We start from the raw sequence: 17,674 nt of genomic DNA on the forward strand, positions 1-17,674 counted from the left end.
CTCCCACTATTGGCAATGGTACTACTTCAATAAAGCAATCGTACTATCAAATTCACAAAAACTCTGTCTGAATACATTGCTCTTCTTAATGGGTTCAGTTGACTATTTAATCTGCAATTTCCTATGACCTGTATCCCAAACACACACCATGTGAAACTGTACGTGGGCAACTGTGCACTCAATGGGTATGGACTAGTTATTATGATTTTCTTCTTTCAAAATTTCCTGGTAATATTGTTATCGTGAACTCTTTCAGCAATGATAATTGTGTGGCGAAAATCTGATATCGTTCCAGCCTTATCTCCAGTAATATCTCACAGGGCAAGACATTTAATAGTGTGGGCTCAGTTTCTGAGCATTATTTTGTTTATCTGTTTCTGTGAGCTTCTCCGAAACTCAAGGACCACAGTTCTTCACAGTTCAAGTTTAGCTTCTGGTTGCGAAGCAGCATGAAGGCACATCACCACCGTCATTATATGTACAGGAAACTCAGAAAACTTGAACTTTTGTTTCTGCAAAATAATAAAATAACTGCTGATTCTTATCACATCTTTTCTTGTCAAGTCTTCACTTTTTGCATCCAATTTATGGAGAGTAGTGTCAATAACAGTATCAATAAGTATCTGTATCAATTAGCAATATCAGTATTGATATCCACCCCTAGGATCAACTAGTCAAGTAACCAACAAACCATTTCAGCATGGTTTGTTCCCCCAAATGAATTTATCAAAGCAGTGTACATTTATGACAAAGAAAAAAAATAAAGAAAGCTTCCTGGTTACTGCAGTCACATGGCAACAAATCCTACAACACAATCTTACCATGTGGAAATTCTCAGCACATTCTGAAAATGCTTTTGCCCACTTCGACTGGCAGAAACTTCCTGTCAATAAAAAGGTGTACTGATGCTGATGTCACTAAGCATGTGTGCGAGTGTTAGAAATAGAAATCAAGTATGTGAGAGGAGGGCCCTTCCCGCCTACATCAGTATCCTCTTGCAACATCTCTGATCTTGATCTTTGAGTCTGTGAACACACAGTGCTCATGGAGCTGAGCCACGGCTTCACACCAGCAACACATTAATAGTCGTTTAACACACCGAGCTTTTATCAGCTGATGCCGAAACATGTACTTGTGGCTTTTGCGATTATAGTCTGATGAAGTGACTCAGCTATGCGGATGGTAATTGGAGCTGATAGAGGATAACTGTTCACAAACATCTTTAGCAGTAAAGGTATTTTGTAGGTTTTCCTTCTGGCAGACAGCTGCAGATCTGAGCCAGTGTGTCACCTAACAGACTGGGATTTCCCTCTCTAAAAGAAAACAAACCATCTTAGGAAAAAAAAACCCCTGAGAAGTTAGTTCCTCTTATGGAAAGTACACACACTGACGAAGACAAACAGAAGAAGCACGAATGCCAAGTTATGCAGATGATAGCCTGTTTGTTTTTATACCAAGCCAGACAGAAGGTGTTAACCAGACAACATCAGCCCGGGAGTCTAAGATTTATATTGATTGCACTCTGCAGCCATAATGTTTCATACTGTACACAATGTCACATTTGTTGTTCTAAAACAGCTGCAGTGCCAACAGGAAGTGTAAAATAATTGTCAAATAGGATTAACCAGGTTTAGCCAGACAATAGCAAGTCTTAAGGAGTGTACAAGTGATTGTGTTTCTCAGAGGGTTTCGTTGATACTTTGGCTGTTTCACTGATATCAGCACTATGATCTGGTCTTACCTTTTGTCAGTCAAGAGTTGCCCACTGCTGCCAGTAGTGAGCTGCCTCTTGGGACTGTGAGGAAGGTTGGCCAAGGGCAGCACATGACAGCAGCTCATAGTTACACAACTTTCTCTCTCTTTCTGTCTTGTGTCACATTCTTTTTTTTTTCTGTTTCTCTCTTACACAGTTCCCTGCACATTGTCCCTTTCTCTCTCTCTCTCTCTCTCTCTCTCTCTCTCTCTCTCTCTCTCTCTCTCTCTCTCTCTCTCACGCACACACACACACACACACACACACACACACACACACACACACACACACACACACACACACACACATAATGTGACTATTTGACACAGTAATGGTGTGGCCAATATCTAGATTTACACAACAGAAGGTATTTGTATTGATATTTTTGCTATTGACATCATTCTAGGTTTACTTGGAACATTTGTTTTGCAATGGTTTTACCAGCTGTGACCAGCAGCTGATTGGTTGGTTGGTCCACAAAAATATTCCCACCATTTTGCAGCCACAGTTTTTGCCTTAGGAGGTTGAAATTTGCTATGGAGGTCAAATGCGTGTCTGTGTGTGTGTGAAGGTGTGTGTTTGTGTGCAGGCCAGTTGGCTAAAAGCAGGCATGGCAATAGGTTGATGCTTGCATGTACGTAGGTTGCACTGTAGCAAATTCACGCTTGTTTTTTAAAGGTTTTATACAAAAATTAAAGGGTTATTCTCCTCAGTAATGATGAAAAATACTTTGAATTAATCTTGGTGATGGCTGTGGAGATGGTTTTGGTTTTATGAGCTTATATTTCAAGATATTTGCCTCCAAAACACATGCCTAGGTGAATGTAATTTTGCAGTTCCTCTGTTACTCTGTATCCACACAACACACTTTCAACAGTTTACATATTGACTGTTTCTTCAGTAGTAAGTAGTTCTTGTGAAACTGTGTTCACAGTGAGGTCTGTGGGTTATCCAAAGTGACAGGGACATTGTTTTTGGTAAGCAAAAATAATGCTCAGTTTTCTAATCTAATTTTTTAAACGCTTCGAGGAACACAAATGAACTTCCATTCACCCCTGCTCTGTGCTGACAGACGGGAAGAAGTAATTCCAAAAGTCTTATTTTATGCAGATTTTTTTGGCTTGATTCAAGGAACAAAAAAGCAGGCCGTTAATGTACAACATATTCTTTACATGTGGCATGCACATACAGTACATAAACAAACATATACATTCCCTCTCTTTTGGCTTCTTACTCTCTCTACACATGCACGCCTGCCTTCTCCCCTCCCAAAGTGCCCTTCGTGCGCATTGATTTTTTGTTGAAATAATGAGACTCCATGGCACTGGAAGGTCAGGTTTCTGCTGCCACAGAGCTGTCTGAGGTTGGCTTGCTGTTGCTGCCACTGCTGTGCTTCCCGCAGCATCTGAGGCATTGATGGAGTCCAGAGACTTGAGAATACATTATGCACGCCCATCGACGAAATCATCAAAGAAGTCTGTGAAAATGAAGAAATCCTACAGAATGTAGTTGTTCCTGAACGTGTAAGGTGTGAATCACGTTTAGGATGTGATGGATTTAATGTAAAGGTGATGTAAAAGTAGTTTTAACCCTCCATTCGTGCTTGTCGCTCATTTAATTTCGAACAAACGCTGACAAACAAAAGCAGGAGTTACAAAGAGAAATTGGACAGTAACCAGTGATTATAGCACATCTGATTGCCTTACACAGACACGTAAGCACAGAGTTGCATGTTTTTCTAGCTCTCGCAATCTGTTGATGGGTGTTAGCGCTGTTGTTATCAGATACTGATGGCTGGGTGTGTGGCGTGTGTCTGCACCCAGGGAGACCCACCCCCGAGCACAATCTAATGAATGGAACATCATCTCGTCAATCATGGGCTTTGTTCTGCTCTCTCCCAGCTGTTTGAACTCTGAGACGAGGATAATCTCAACTAAGGGATGAGGTTTTTACTTGTCAGCAGCTTTTTTTTTCCGTCTTTTTCTTTTTTTTTTGTTCTCTCTTTTGCATGACGGCTCCCACTCTGTTTTGTTTTCCTCCTCTTCGTTTTTGTCCGTTTCCCTAGCTGTCCCTGGGAAAAAGAAAAAAAAAAGTCAGTATTGTTTTTCAGTTAAACTGTTGCCCTTAAGATGGTGAGAAATGGAAAAAAGGAATAACTACTAAATCAGCGTTTCAAACAGCAGCCTCAGCAGTTTTTGTCAAATAGGCATTGAAAAGAGATTAGATTTACTCAAAGGGGGTTTATGTTAAACCCCTACGTGGAGCCAGATTGATGATTTGTTGACGGCAGATCTACATCTCAGTAAAAAATGTGTCTCGGTAAAATTAGCTCCGTTGTGACCTTGCCATCAAAGCGAGGTTGCCAGTTTCCAAAATAATGGAAATGTTACTTTTTTTGGAAATATTGTAATCTAGTCTAAACTTCCCCATTTGCTCAGTCTTACATAAGAAAGGCAGAGATTTGTTCTGTGTGAAATCTAGACTTACCAACAATGATTAAAGAGGAACTTGCGTGAACGATAGTAAAACTGTGGTCATTGTTTGTCTTTCTGTTCAACCCTGGCTGTGCCTGAGAAATGTCAGTTAAACTGTGACTGTTGTTGGCAACACATAAACCTCCCTTGACAAGACAGGAATGCCACTAAATGCGAACAAACCAGAAGCATCCAAAATGGTGGCGTAATGTTATGACATCAAGCTAGTTCTTAGAATTTTATTCAGTCGTTATGAGTAAGTATAAAACAAATGAAAAAGCAGTTCAGACTACAGATGATTTTACGCCACAGACATAACTGCTAATACACGAACCACATTTCTCTCCAGTTTCTTTCCCCTCAATCCTTGTTCATCCTATAATACCTGGTGTCTGCCATCTATTTGGGTTGTAATCTTTGTGGATTTATGTGTACATATTCTGGTTATATGTGTAGTCATTTTTCATCCTTAAATTCGCATCAGCTCAATTGTTGAAATGACAGGTTTAGCACGGGCCTGTGGCAAAGCCAATCACTCTAATTGGTGGCTGCCACAGCCTACAGTCACATGGAAACTGCAAATGGACTATTTTGGAATGGGATATTTTCTTTGGCTGCCTGTTTATATGCAATTCGGCTGATGTAGGTAGATGTTTATACCTGTCTTCATCTTGTAATCAGCAGTTTGGAGTGCAATCTTCTTTCTGTCATGCAGATAGGCCTCCCTCTTCTGTCACACTATATTACATTCACTGTAATTGGTAGGCTGGTAGTGTTAGAGCAGATAACGGTGTAATTGCAGAGCTGCCTCCTGTGCACAGCGTGCACGGATATTCCGTGTCATTGTTTAGATGCAAAGAAGTTTATGTGGGCAGCTGTTTACAGATGGACAGCACGGCTGCGTGTCTACGGTATTTGCAAAGTGAAGGACATTCTGCTTTTTATAAATGAAGAGGTTACTGCTGCTTCTTTTACACCCTTGTCTTGGGGTCAGCCTCGAAAATATGCCTAATATCTGCCAAAACTGTATGCCATGGAGTACACAGTATCACAGTAATGTTTCAAATGTGAGTCAGCATTTGGTGTACAGTTTACAACTCAAACTGATAATCACTTAGAGGTGCTAGTTATTGATTTTTGAGTCAAATACAGACGCTTTGGGTTGGTAGTTGGACCAGACCACAGCCCTGAAGCATAGGTGTTTGGCAACTGAAATGAGTCTCAACTATTTTCCTTCAGTTACATACAGCACCTTTTTTAAAGAGTATTTTTTGAGCTTTTTGTCTTTAATTGACAGGACAGTATTAAGTGTTTGAGGGGGAGAGAGGGGTGATAACATGCAGCGAAGGGCTGCAGCTTGGATTGAACCCTAGGTCGCTGCAGCAAAGACACTGCCTTTGTACATAGGACACTTGCTACTGAGCCACTGGGCACCCACACACAGTACTTTGAAGTGGGTTTCAATGAACTAAATTGCCACTCTTCAATGCAGCATTTTTCCAATTTAAACCAACATTTATTGGACCTATCAGACCACACGAAATGACCACAATTGAGGTATTTCTTCTTCCCTAAAAGGTAACCCTGAGCTCTGACTGAACTGTGACATTGCCAGCACTGTTAACAGGTGACCAGACTGCATATAAACATAATCAAAGGGAATTGATTCAGCCCACAATCTAATGTATTCACCTTTAAAAATGCACTTAAGTTTATTGAAGTGATTGTATAAAGCGCCCTGACTGAATTACTGCAGCGTGTATTGTAGTTGAGAGCATACACAAGTATCACATTCATCATGACTTCTGTGTTTCCACACCAAGCCTGTTCCCATTCTGTAATGCAGCGTATTGTCAGAGCTAATTATCCTTTCTGGCTTAGCTGGTTGCATTCAGCACCACAGCCCTTTCCAGGTAAGTCTCTTTTTCCAATGAGACAATGAAAACCAACACTCAACCTCCACTGCAAAATGTCTCAACTCTTCATCTGTGTCCACCCTGCCGTTGCACAGCTACAGTATTTATCCACCCATGGCCCTCGCAGAAATGAGGTCAGGGCGTTGAAAATGAGCTGCTGTTTTAGACTTTAGCCAAACTCTGTAATTCATTGGCCTCGACAAGCCTGAGCCTTTTAGAGGATTGATCAGTCTGGTGTTCTGCGAATTGATGTCGCAGTGTAGTTGGGGGGCGGTGCTCACATGATGCTGTGGAGCGGGCAGGCACAGGGGAGTAATGTGATCAGGGAATGCTCCTGTGTGCGTCTGCTCTGCTTAATACTCTTCAAGCTGTTTTCAAGAGAGATTGAAACAGCCATGTCACTTTGTTCACTTCAGACTAACAAGCAGAGCAAGGATGCCATTTTCCCTCTTCCTGTTGGGCGTCACACTCCCGCAGTGTCTACCTAAACCATCTCTGCTGCAGCGAGCATCTCCTTTATCCAGTTATGTCAGTCTCGTGGAAAGCTCCCAACCCCCCGGCTAACCACACATGCAAATGGACCCCACTATGTGGCCTCCTGGGACACGGTGTTGCTTTTAAGAGACACTGGTCCTGCAGATCCATGCAGGACAACAAATACTGTATCTATATACTTGGATCAGCAGTGAAAAGAAAACAGTTCTCTTTTTCTGGTTGACTTACACTGAATGAGTAAGTGGAGGCCTTTCTCAAGGGCGCTTTGACAGGACTCGTGGGGGGATCAAACCTCTTGCCTGACCTTTTTGTCACAAGATGGCGTCCCCCATCAGCAGGCCACCCTGCAGAGCCATATCAGAGGTTAATTTGCAACACTCCATGAAGCTGTGTCAGCCCCGAGGCTATATTTTTAAGTGCAATCTCATCTAAAACCATTAAGGAAATTGCATTTTTCTTGTTCTCAGATTGAAGGAGGGTGGATAGCGTATACCTTTAATGCTTATCGCATACGAAATATTTAAAACAACTGCTGTGTTGAGAAAATTCAAACGCTTCCTCTTCCTGTATCTCTCCATCAGACGCCCTTTCTATTCAATAGGTCAGTCGTATTTTCTATTTTTATATCTCATTTCAGATTAGATTATCATATGTTCTCGTCTAAATCTGGCCGGACTGAGAGGAAATGAGCACCCTACAAAGACGGTCTTGTCCTTAGTGATACAGCAGGGTTCTAATTTTGGCCCCCTGAGACCAGCAGCCGGCCGCTTCTATTAGATTATGGCCACGGAGCAGATGAGACAGTAGGTGATGTATTATAGAGCATAATTGGAAAATTGCTTATGAATTTAGGAGCTCTTTGACCCAGAATAGCCATATGTCGCTCACCAACCCAAAGGGTCTTTTAATGCATTGCTGTTGATAGTCTAATGTTGGTTTCAAGCTGAGGAATGTCATGGGAAGAACTCTTTGTCTCTTTTAACTGCCTTGTTTGATGTTGAGGTTTCAGCTAAATCAGTCTCTGGTAATGACATCAGGCTTGTAACTTAACAGAAACTATAATTAGCCTTTATTTTACTTGTGCCAGTCCCTCCCAATTTTATTACTTTTCTTTGTAAGATGTATAATAAATGACTCCTCACTTTGGTTAATAAATATTGTACCACCTTATAGCGAGTGTCACAGTACATTAGCCAGTGGAGGGAATATTACCAGAAGCACCTAGGGGGAAGTTTCAGTGTTTATATTTTCTGCTCTTTTCTCTATTTCTGTGTTGGGGACGGACTTGATGGAATTGCTTCCCAGTGGTAACATACATCATTGGACCCATTAGTGTCAGTGATGAGCCATGTAGGATGTTCCATCAGCAGACTGGACCAGTCGTCTTTCTTCTCCTTCTGATTCTGACAGTCATGTACGGCAGTTGATAAAAAATCATTTAGGGCACCCACTAAAACATGCCCTTGTAAAAATGAACATTAGATTATATTTAACCTTTGAAGTTGTGCTTTGTGTACAGTATTTCAGCCGTTAAGCCTGCATGTGTTTTTCCATGCAGCTCTGTAGTCTGGCAGGTGGGGGGTGGGGGGGGGGGGGGGGGGGGGGGGNACTCACCGCACTGGATGAAAGCTTTTACAAAGCTTTTTGTGGAGAAAGGAGATGATGCCTAACCAGCCTAGGGAGAGTGGAATCACTCAGAACAATGGTGTAATTGAGGATCATTGGGGGGAGTCCCTGCCTGTGTGGCTGTGGGCCTGGGCGTTTCACTGATGTCCACTGGCCTGGAGACCCCACAGCAGAGGCCTTTTTCCCCTCAGGCATGGATGTGACCTCATTCAGCTAACTGGGCTTCAGAATCCGCCCCCCCCCCCCCCCCCCCCCCCCCCAAACCACACCACACATGCATACACACATGCTCACACACCACATTTGTGTGTGTTGTCTGTTTTTCACAGAGGCTGTGGTCCCTCTGTATGGTCAGCTCAAATTATGACTCACAGGACATTGCCCTCTTCGTAAAGGGCAGTTTGACCCATAACATGCTTTGTAAAGGTCTGATAAAGGAGGAGAAGGGTGGAGGACAAGCAAAAGCGTCTGTGGAAAAGATTTGATTCAGGTTTGAGAGGAAGTGGTTGATAAGTTTAACGGTCCAGTGTGTAGGTTTTAGGGGGATGTATTGTCAGAAATGGAATATAATATAATAAGTATGTTTTCTTTAGCATGTAATCACCTGAAAACAAAATTTTTTGTGTTATTGAGCTGTTTATATTTTCATAGGGAGCAGGTCCTTGAGAGTCTCCAGTTGTGCAGAAAGGACAGCCATACACTGGTTATAGATAGGATCATTCATGTTTGCGTGTTTTGGTTTCAGCCACCTTAATTGGCAGCCCCTTTGCCAAACAGCATTGGAAAAACATTCATTTTTGACATGGAACTGCTTCATTCAGTGTTTTTAACAGTTTAAATCACCTGGTCTGTTTGTTTTGGAGAGGAGGAGACCTCTGCGGATAATTCAGCTCCTGGTAAAAACCTCCTGAACATCTGTATCCTAAGTTACCAGAGAAAAAAAGTGAGCACACATGAGCAGGTGCTGGGCAAGGGGCCCATCTGTAATGAGCCCAACGGCGTAGGAGAAACACGGATAACATGAAACTGTTTTATTCAATGTTTTTACTGGTTCTAATTGGTCTATTTGTTTTGGAGAGGAAGAGTCCTCTGTGGATAATTTGGCTCCTGGTATAAACCTCCTGAACAATGAACACTGAAAGATTCCTAATTGGAAATTCGTACTTGACACATGGGAAAAGTTTCAGCTGGTTGCAATCTGCAGTCCTCACTGCTAGATGCCACTTAATCCCACACACTGCTCCTTTAAGTCATTTATTCACCAAAATGTCTAACTTACACTGATTCCAGCTTCTAAAATAAGTAGATGCACTGTTTCACCTGTTTTATATCTTGAGACATTTAAAATGTTTGGGTTACAGGCAGTTTTTCACATTTTTTGATGTTACATTAATGAAACAATCATTTGCAAATCAAAAAATAATTGATAAATTAATCAGTAATCAAACAAATTTTAAAGTACTTGCATTCCCTATTTGAAATGGTGTGATCTCATTTCTCTTGTATAAATATGCAAAAACACACAAAATGTTGCATTCACTGTACAGTGAAAGAGAGAGATTAGTAACAGCTAGTGTTGCACACAGTACCATGGGTCGATGGATCAGTGGGCCGCCCACTCTCTACTCCTACGGCTCAGTGTGCGCCTCCTCATTTTGGCCTCCTGCCTAGTCTATTTGCAGCATCCCCTTCTCAGATATGTCTTTTCTTTGTAGCCTTTCAATACAGATATCAGGGATGTCACACATAAACAATCAGAGTGTATGACCATGTTGCTCACACAATCCCGCTGAGCAAAACAATGCAACTCAATAAAATCAAACACAGCACATTGACCCTGGTCAAAGAGGATAACTTGGATTATGTGCTGTTGAACCGCTCGCACCCTGCAGCCCAAAAAAAAGCAGAAGGATACTGTTTTCTCTCCTCCCTGGAGACAGATCCCTCTTCTCTATTGATCAGAGTGCAGACGGAAAGCCACTGAATACAAGAGTCCATGCAAAGCAAGGTCATGTAAAGGCTTAAAACCCTCAAATGAATTGCACACTGCCCTTTGACTTCAATAAATTTGACAACTAAAATGTTCAATGGATGATTATTTGCTGTTACTTTTTTTGCTGTTACTTTTTTTGCTGTTACTTTTTTGGAGAATACGTCCAGTCTGCAAACAAAAAAAAACAAAACTTTTAAATTCTCAAGACAAGCCGAAGATGTTTTTTTTTTTTTTTTTTTTAAAGAAACACATTATGGGTTAAACAATCAATAACTCCAGTTTCTCCTGTCTGCAGATGGCAGGTTACACCATATGCCCCGTTCTGTCGGAGCAGATGTCACCGGCTCGATGGCTCCACTGACCGGAGACCGCAAGTCCTCTGCCCCTATCCACTCCAGCCAGCCAGTCCTCTTCACCTTTGATGTGCCTGTGCGCCACACACACCACGGCTCCTTGTCCAACAGTGCACCCCAGGACTACCTCCTCCTCCACCAGTGCATGAGCAGGAAGACAGAGAGTGCACGGTAAAGGTCACGACCCTCAGGCGTCCTGTGTCAGTTTCCTGTTATCCGTTAAATGCAGGTCAACATACAGGTTTACGACGTTTCCTCAGTTCAGAAGCCCCTCAGGGTTAAAACTACTGTTACGGGGGAAAATTATCTAACTGCTTTGTGTGTGTGTGTGTGTGTGTGTGTGTGTGTGTGTGTGTGTGTGTGTGTGAGCATGCACATGTGAAAGCATTGTGGAAATATTCTAATGTATTTTACAAGTGCGCTGATTGAGGAAGTGCTGATTTTAAGTAGTGATGATAAATTGAAGTGAATATTCTAAATGAAAAACAGTATGAGTAAAAGATAATCCTGAAGATTATACTGTTTATATGAGAATGAATAAATGATACAATTATACAGGGATAAATTGGGATAGACGACAGACGGAGTGTGTAATTTTATTTTGTAATATTCATAATTATTTAAAAATAAAATAGTCTGTTTTTTGTTAATCCACTATATGAAATACCAGTTAAATAAAGGTATTTCATCAAAATAACCAAAAATTCTGTAAATCCAATATTGCCACAAAACAGACAAGCGTTTAAACAATTAGTCGATCATTCGTTTAAACACTGCTGCACAATGTTAACATGAATACTTGTTGAGTGGCTGCATGTATAAGGATATGCATGCCTGTCTTGGCTATATGCTGAGCAGGAGAACAAAAGAACCAAGTGTTTATGTTAAATGCACTCCCGAGTTTTCCATTAACATTCACCTCACCTCCTGCCGCCATCATGCCTGCTTCCAAGAATCAAAAGGCAGCTTTAATAATGATGCCATTCAGCAGATAGCCGGCACAGTAGATGATCAATGAGGTTGAGGCTGCAATTCATCACTCCTATAGGTTCAGACTTGCACAGGGTAGAACTGCCCTCTCAGCCACACCATTTGCACATAAATCTGCTGTGTTGGACCCTCTGTGAAACCCAGGAAATCAAACCTCACAATCCATCTCATCAGCTTTATGCAGATATTTCTGTCACTGCCTCACCAGCTTCTGCTCCGCGGGTCTGCTAATTAAGACAGGCATCTGGTGGTGGGGTATGATTCACGTCCAAGTGGAACTCCACCGGTCTGATGACCAATGGTATGAATTAATCTATGTAAAAAGCCCCCAATGATGGAAGGCAGAGTGATGAACAAAATTATTGATTGATGATTGAAATCCTGAGGAGACAGAAGAAGAATTGATGAAACACAGTGTGCCTTCTGACATGACAAAGAAATAGAGCCAGAGAGAGCAAAATGTTATGCCAATATTAATTGTATTACTTTGATACATTACTCATTGTAAAGAGTTACATTTATAATCAAGATTGAACGTGACCATTAGAAACCTGCAGTGTAGCTAACACATTATGCATAACAGCTCAAGAGAGATTAGTATAGACATAAAGAAACGACTCACTGAGGATATCTTATCTTCGCGTTGGCCAAATAAGTCGGACCATTGCTCAGCTAACTGGCTAGAAATGTCGAGGCTGTGGGGTTCCTCTACTTGGCACTCAAGGTCAAGCCCTACAAAGGAGCCAGAATAAATGAGGCATGTCCCAAGGGTGTCTAACCGAGGCTGAGAAACTATGGGAAAAGCATAGCATTCTCCTTCTTAACATGGATGCCCTCTCCCTGTCAACATGCAGAAAACATGTAAATAAATCAGCTTTTCTTTTTAGTTTTTTGTTTTATTTTGTTTTTATTGGAAGAACAGTATGAGCTGCATAAATCACAAGAAGTTTTCCATGTTTTCAGCCACATTTTCCCACATTTTCATATTAAAGTAGCATTGACACCAAAATTAACAATACAATACACGTGTAAAATAAGGACATAATGAATAAGTACATTAAAACAGAAACAAGCAAACAAGGAGGGTCAGACTTAACAACCAGGGAAGGAGATCAGAGATTACATATGGTTTAGAAGAGGTCTCCAAGTTCTTTCAAAAAAGTTTAGGGAGCCCGTAAGGGAAAGTTTCTCCAGTTTAATGGACTGTAAAGTATCTTTCACTCAAGTTTTGTGATTCGGAGGTAGAACACGCTTCCATTAAGGAAGAATAAGTCACCTTGCCAATAATGTGATAAAGAACATGTTGCATGACTTGAAGTAATGGGCTGTAGAGGGACTCCAAACAGGGCAAGGAGAGGGCCGGAAATAATACAAGTATTATGCGCTGTATTGAGTGTGTTAAAGATTTCGAACCAGAATGAATTAAACTTTGGGCAGAACCGGAACATGTGAGTGTTGTCGGCTGGAGGTTGCTGGCACTTATTACATGGGTCTGTTAAATTAGGATAAATGTTTGAAATCTGTTCATTGGCATAATAGACTCTGTGTACAATCTTCTTTTGTAGGAGGCCGTACCTAGCGTAGACGGAGGAAGAGTGGACAAGTTGTATATATGCTTCTTTCTCGGGTGTTCAGTAGTAAAACTAATGATGACATGAGAAACTAGGTTTTTATTATACGGCTCAGCCAATAGAGGCAATAAGGAATCAAACAGGGTTTCTAGAAGGCGATGAGGGAATTTAGAGTTTGATTAAAATGCCATATTTGGAAAAGAACAAAAGAAGTGGGACTTTGGAAGAACTTTTTTGAAAGCTCTGCTAAAGGCTGATGGTAATAAAGATCCCTAAACGTAGTTATACCTCTGTTAAACCAAGCCCAGAAGCTTAAGTCTGTGTAAGAGGGCAAAACCAAATGATTTTTCAAAGTGGGGCAGAGTGCAGAGGCTCTATGAAGGCCCAGGTTCTTCCTAATTTGAGTCCAAATTTTGATAGCGTTAACAACTATTGGGTTGGAGGTCAAAGTAGGAGCAGCTGAGAGAAATGAAGAACAGGGAACAAAGAGAGTTTATAGATAAAAGTTCCATATTAATCCATGAATCAGCTTTTCAAGGAAATGTTATACTAAAATTGGATGTCTATACTATAGCTGCATAAAGGCGCTCAGGCATTGATGAGAAGGTGTGTTGTTTTTTAAGCTGTGCTGAGACCTATAGAGCTAGTTTCCTCTGAAGTGCTACAGTGCCATCTAGTGGCTATCTGAGTAATTACAATAGTTTTACCAGCTACTGTAAAATAGATGTTTGTCAACCATTTGCTGTTGCTTGAGATGGCATTGGAGTATAAGACAGATGTCTGTCTTCTAGGGAGCATTTAGGCACTGTGCAAAGTGGACACCATAAAGACTTAATGTGTGCATTTGTGTAATATGTGTACGTCTTTGTCCATGTTGCAGGAGTGCCAGTTTCTCCCAGGCCACACGAAGCAATCTGTTTGTGGGGAGCGACTCTGCAGTGCAGAAACTCTCCCATGGCTTTTCCCACTGTCTGAACGGTATGGGTGCTCAGTTGCACGGCTTCTACAGCCTGCCTAAACCAGGAAAACACCAGTTACCGGGGCATGATGACTCCCCCCAGGAGGCCTGTTATGTGCTGCCGAGGGGTTACAGCTCTGAGGCGCCAGCTCACAGCAGTCTAGGTGAGCCTGAGCTGGAGAATGAGGAGGTTTACACCTTCAAAACGCCCTGCAATGCCCTCGCCACCATGCATAGCAACGAACGTCCAACTGACAATTACGACCTTCCTACACCGCCTGGCTCCTTCTACCAGATCCCCAGGACGTTTGATAAGAATCACAATGCCTTGACGCCCTCCAGCTCTGAGTCATCCTGTGCTCCTCCTCCCAGGCCCCCCAAACCTAACCAGGGGTCAGAGGGGCAGTGGGGAAGTCCCCAGTCAGTCGGGAGCCAGAACGGAGAGGTGACTCCTGCAGTCTCAGTTATCCCACGCAGGAATACTCTCCCTGCTGTCGAGAACATCAGGCTGCACAGAGGTACGTTCACTGAACTGAGTGCTTTAACTGCTTCCCTACTGCGCTCCTCCTGAACGCTGCCTGTTTCTTTAAACACAATCTCAGTTGACTCATACAGATCTTTTGAAATTGCACATCTAACCTGTTTCCTGTTTTTCAAATGCAAGTCTGTCTTGATCAGACTGTTCTCTTGTGGTGTTGCAGTGACTTTGCACTTCCTCTTCCTCCCTCTCTTTCTCTCACTCTTTCCCTCTTCCTCTATCTCTCATTTTACTGATTTAACGCGAGCAGCTGAGCAGAAACAAACGGGGCCAGTCTAGCAGACACTGTTCTGTTGAGACGCTAATGAAATTCAAGCCATACAGCCTGCTCCAGAATGCCTCGTTCCAGGCTGATAAGCAATGAAAAAAAAACACTCGCAGACACAATGCACGGCCTCCTATTATGCTGTGTTCTCTGCCTCGCCAAACCCATGCTCAGGCCTTGTATAGCCAGAGACAAGAATTGACCTGTGACCCTTGTTAGTGAGGCTACAGGCTGTTCACACACCTGTGCTGCGAAGACTAATTATAACCCAGTGAAGCATTTAATGAAATGTCACTTATGTTCTGTTTGTTTCATTAGAAACATGAGTTTTCTCCTTGAAATGTCAGGCGTTTTTGTTTAAATCATCCTGTATTTGCACTGTAAAATTTCACTCGAGGAGTACTTTTCTTTTCCTTTTAGAGTTTATGGCAGTAAATATTGATTTCTCTCCACAGGCTCCTCTTTTGAAACCAACAGCCATCACCGTCCCATCCATTTCAACAACTCAGGCCAGTCTGTGGAGTCTGTCAATGACGGGTTCAGCTCCTACCTGGTGAGTCACTCTCTCCCTTAAACTGCACTCCCTCCTGAGACAGATGTTAGTGCAAAATCATAACCTGCACAGATAGAATATGTATATCTACTCTATTTACTGCAATATTGAGCCCAGAGAGTTTAAAAGAGTCGTGTGCCCTCTGTCTCTTTTGACACCAGAGAACCAAAACGCCTCTGACGCGCTCAGACAGCGGCAACTCAGATGACAACTATGTGCCCATGAATCCTGGCTCCTCGCCACTCAGCGCTGCCCAGGCTGACAGTCCTAAGAATATCTACATCCCTATGAGCCCTGGGCCACATCACTTTGATTTCCCAGGATTCTCTGCAACATTACCTGCCCGAAAGGGGAGCAGTGCCTCCCTGTGTCACCGACCCGGCCGTCTCAGTGATGTCACACCACCACCCATCAACCGCAACCTCAAACCTAACAGGAAATGTGAGTTTTTTTAATTAATTAATTTATTTTTCAAGTCTTCCATCACAAGAATACAAAATTACAGAAACATATATCCAATTATAGTGATTATGATAAAATAAATTTATATATGTTAAGAATTGAAATAATAATAAATCAGGTCAGCAACAAAAATGTATTTTAGCCACAAGTGTACACTATACTGAGAGTATTTTTTACCTCTCTGTCAGACAGCCCGTTCTTACAGGGAATCCTTTAATGGCTTCAGTTCCCCATCTTTGCTCTTGTCAAAGCCACCAGACTCCATTGACAAAAACAGTCATTTTAGCTAGCTGAACAGCTGCTGGTCTACCGCTGCTTCGACCAGTTAGTTAGATTGTGTTATTGTGTGACTTTGGTGAATCTGAACTAACCCTTTAAAACGCCAAAGTCACACAATAACACAAACAAAATGATTGTTCGAGGCAGCAGTACACCAGCAGCTCCTGTGTTCAGCAATGTTAAATCACTGTTTTTCTCAATGGAGCCTGGCGTAGAGGTAAGAGCTATCACACCTTCATTTTCCCGTTAAAATTCACCATCGGACTTCAGTAAAAACATTCCAAATATAGCATACACTCAAACTGCTATTAATATTTTTAGAAGGAACTTTTTGAGGTGGCGAAAATACATTTTGTTGCTGACCCCTCTCCAGCAGTAGGATGCTTAGCTTCCATGTCAGACTCCAGCCTGTTTCACCATAAAGGGGCCTTGCTGACTGACATCTACTCTCTGTAATACACTAGTCTGAGTGGGCGGAAGTTCGCTGCATAGATTAGCTTCTCATTGGGCGGAACGAGCCACCCGCTGAAGTCCCGCCCTACCACCTCCGGTTGTCATAGTCGACAAACGTCCTTTACTAACTTTTGCGGTGTTTGATCTTGCGGGGATGTAGCCATTTTTCTGCCATGGTTCGCGTACTGTAGGCGATATTTTTGTGGGCGTGTTACACCAAAACCTGTTTCCCCCCGGCAGTATTTTTGCAAGCGCACTGTTGCTGTGGCACCGCCAAGAACGATTGTGATTGGTTGAAAGAAATAAAAAAAGCCGGGGCGTTTTTTTCTCCAATCTTAAAGTGAGAGTCGGCGCAGCCAGACCTTTGTTTTCTTGAGAAAGGTCTGGTGAGCGAGACTAGTAATACACTGACCATAGATAAGTACGCCATACAACCACACTTCAAAAAATCGGAACTATCCCTTTAATTCCTCAGTATTTTTTTCCCAGGCAGCTTTGGTTTTATCTCAAGCATAAGGGATCCTGTTTTGAATTGAGCTGTATATTTAGATGTAGTCCCCCTATTATAAGGGTTAACATTGAGATCTCAGTATGTTAGGTCTTCAGGGGGAGAATTGGGAGGTTTTCACAGCAAAGTTCTCACTGATCTCAAAGCACGTTTTTGTTTTGCTTTGTTTTTAATCACCACTTTTGGCTTCTGATCAGCTCTAAAATCTGTATTGTTAATCGTTCTCACAAAGACAATTCTTTTTGTTGACACTGTCTGCTCTTGTTTTCCACAGCGAAGCCAACACCTCTTGATTTGAAGAACAATGGGATCATTGATGAGCTGCCATTTAAGAGCCCAGTCACCATGTCCTGGACACGGCCCATGTGAGTCTCATATCAGTCATTCAAGCTAGGTTACCCAAGGCCACACACACACACGCACAGTTTGATGGTACAGATTGGTGCTGTATTTCGTTTCTGCGGGAGGTCAGGAGGTAGAAGCACTC

At 42.2% G+C, this 17,674-nt stretch overlaps 1 protein-coding gene across 3 annotated transcripts in view; it reads left to right on the forward strand.

The window, feature by feature from the left end:
- The window catches only part of gab2 (GRB2-associated binding protein 2), a 44,260-nt gene that overhangs the window by 23,509 nt on the left and 3,077 nt on the right, over positions 1 to 17,674 (forward strand). For all 3 annotated transcript variants that reach the window (XM_050072388.1, XM_050072396.1, XM_050072405.1), the window contains exons 3-7: positions 10,553 to 10,781; positions 14,052 to 14,647; positions 15,388 to 15,485; positions 15,647 to 15,926; positions 17,462 to 17,552. In XM_050072388.1, the coding sequence (XP_049928345.1) occupies positions 10,553 to 10,781; positions 14,052 to 14,647; positions 15,388 to 15,485; positions 15,647 to 15,926; positions 17,462 to 17,552 (1,294 nt within the window). The remainder of the gene's footprint in view (positions 1 to 10,552; positions 10,782 to 14,051; positions 14,648 to 15,387; positions 15,486 to 15,646; positions 15,927 to 17,461; positions 17,553 to 17,674) is intronic.

This window comes from Epinephelus moara, chromosome 2 (assembly GCF_006386435.1).
Source record: "Epinephelus moara isolate mb chromosome 2, YSFRI_EMoa_1.0, whole genome shotgun sequence".
NCBI classification, from domain to species: domain Eukaryota; kingdom Metazoa; phylum Chordata; class Actinopteri; order Perciformes; family Serranidae; genus Epinephelus; species Epinephelus moara.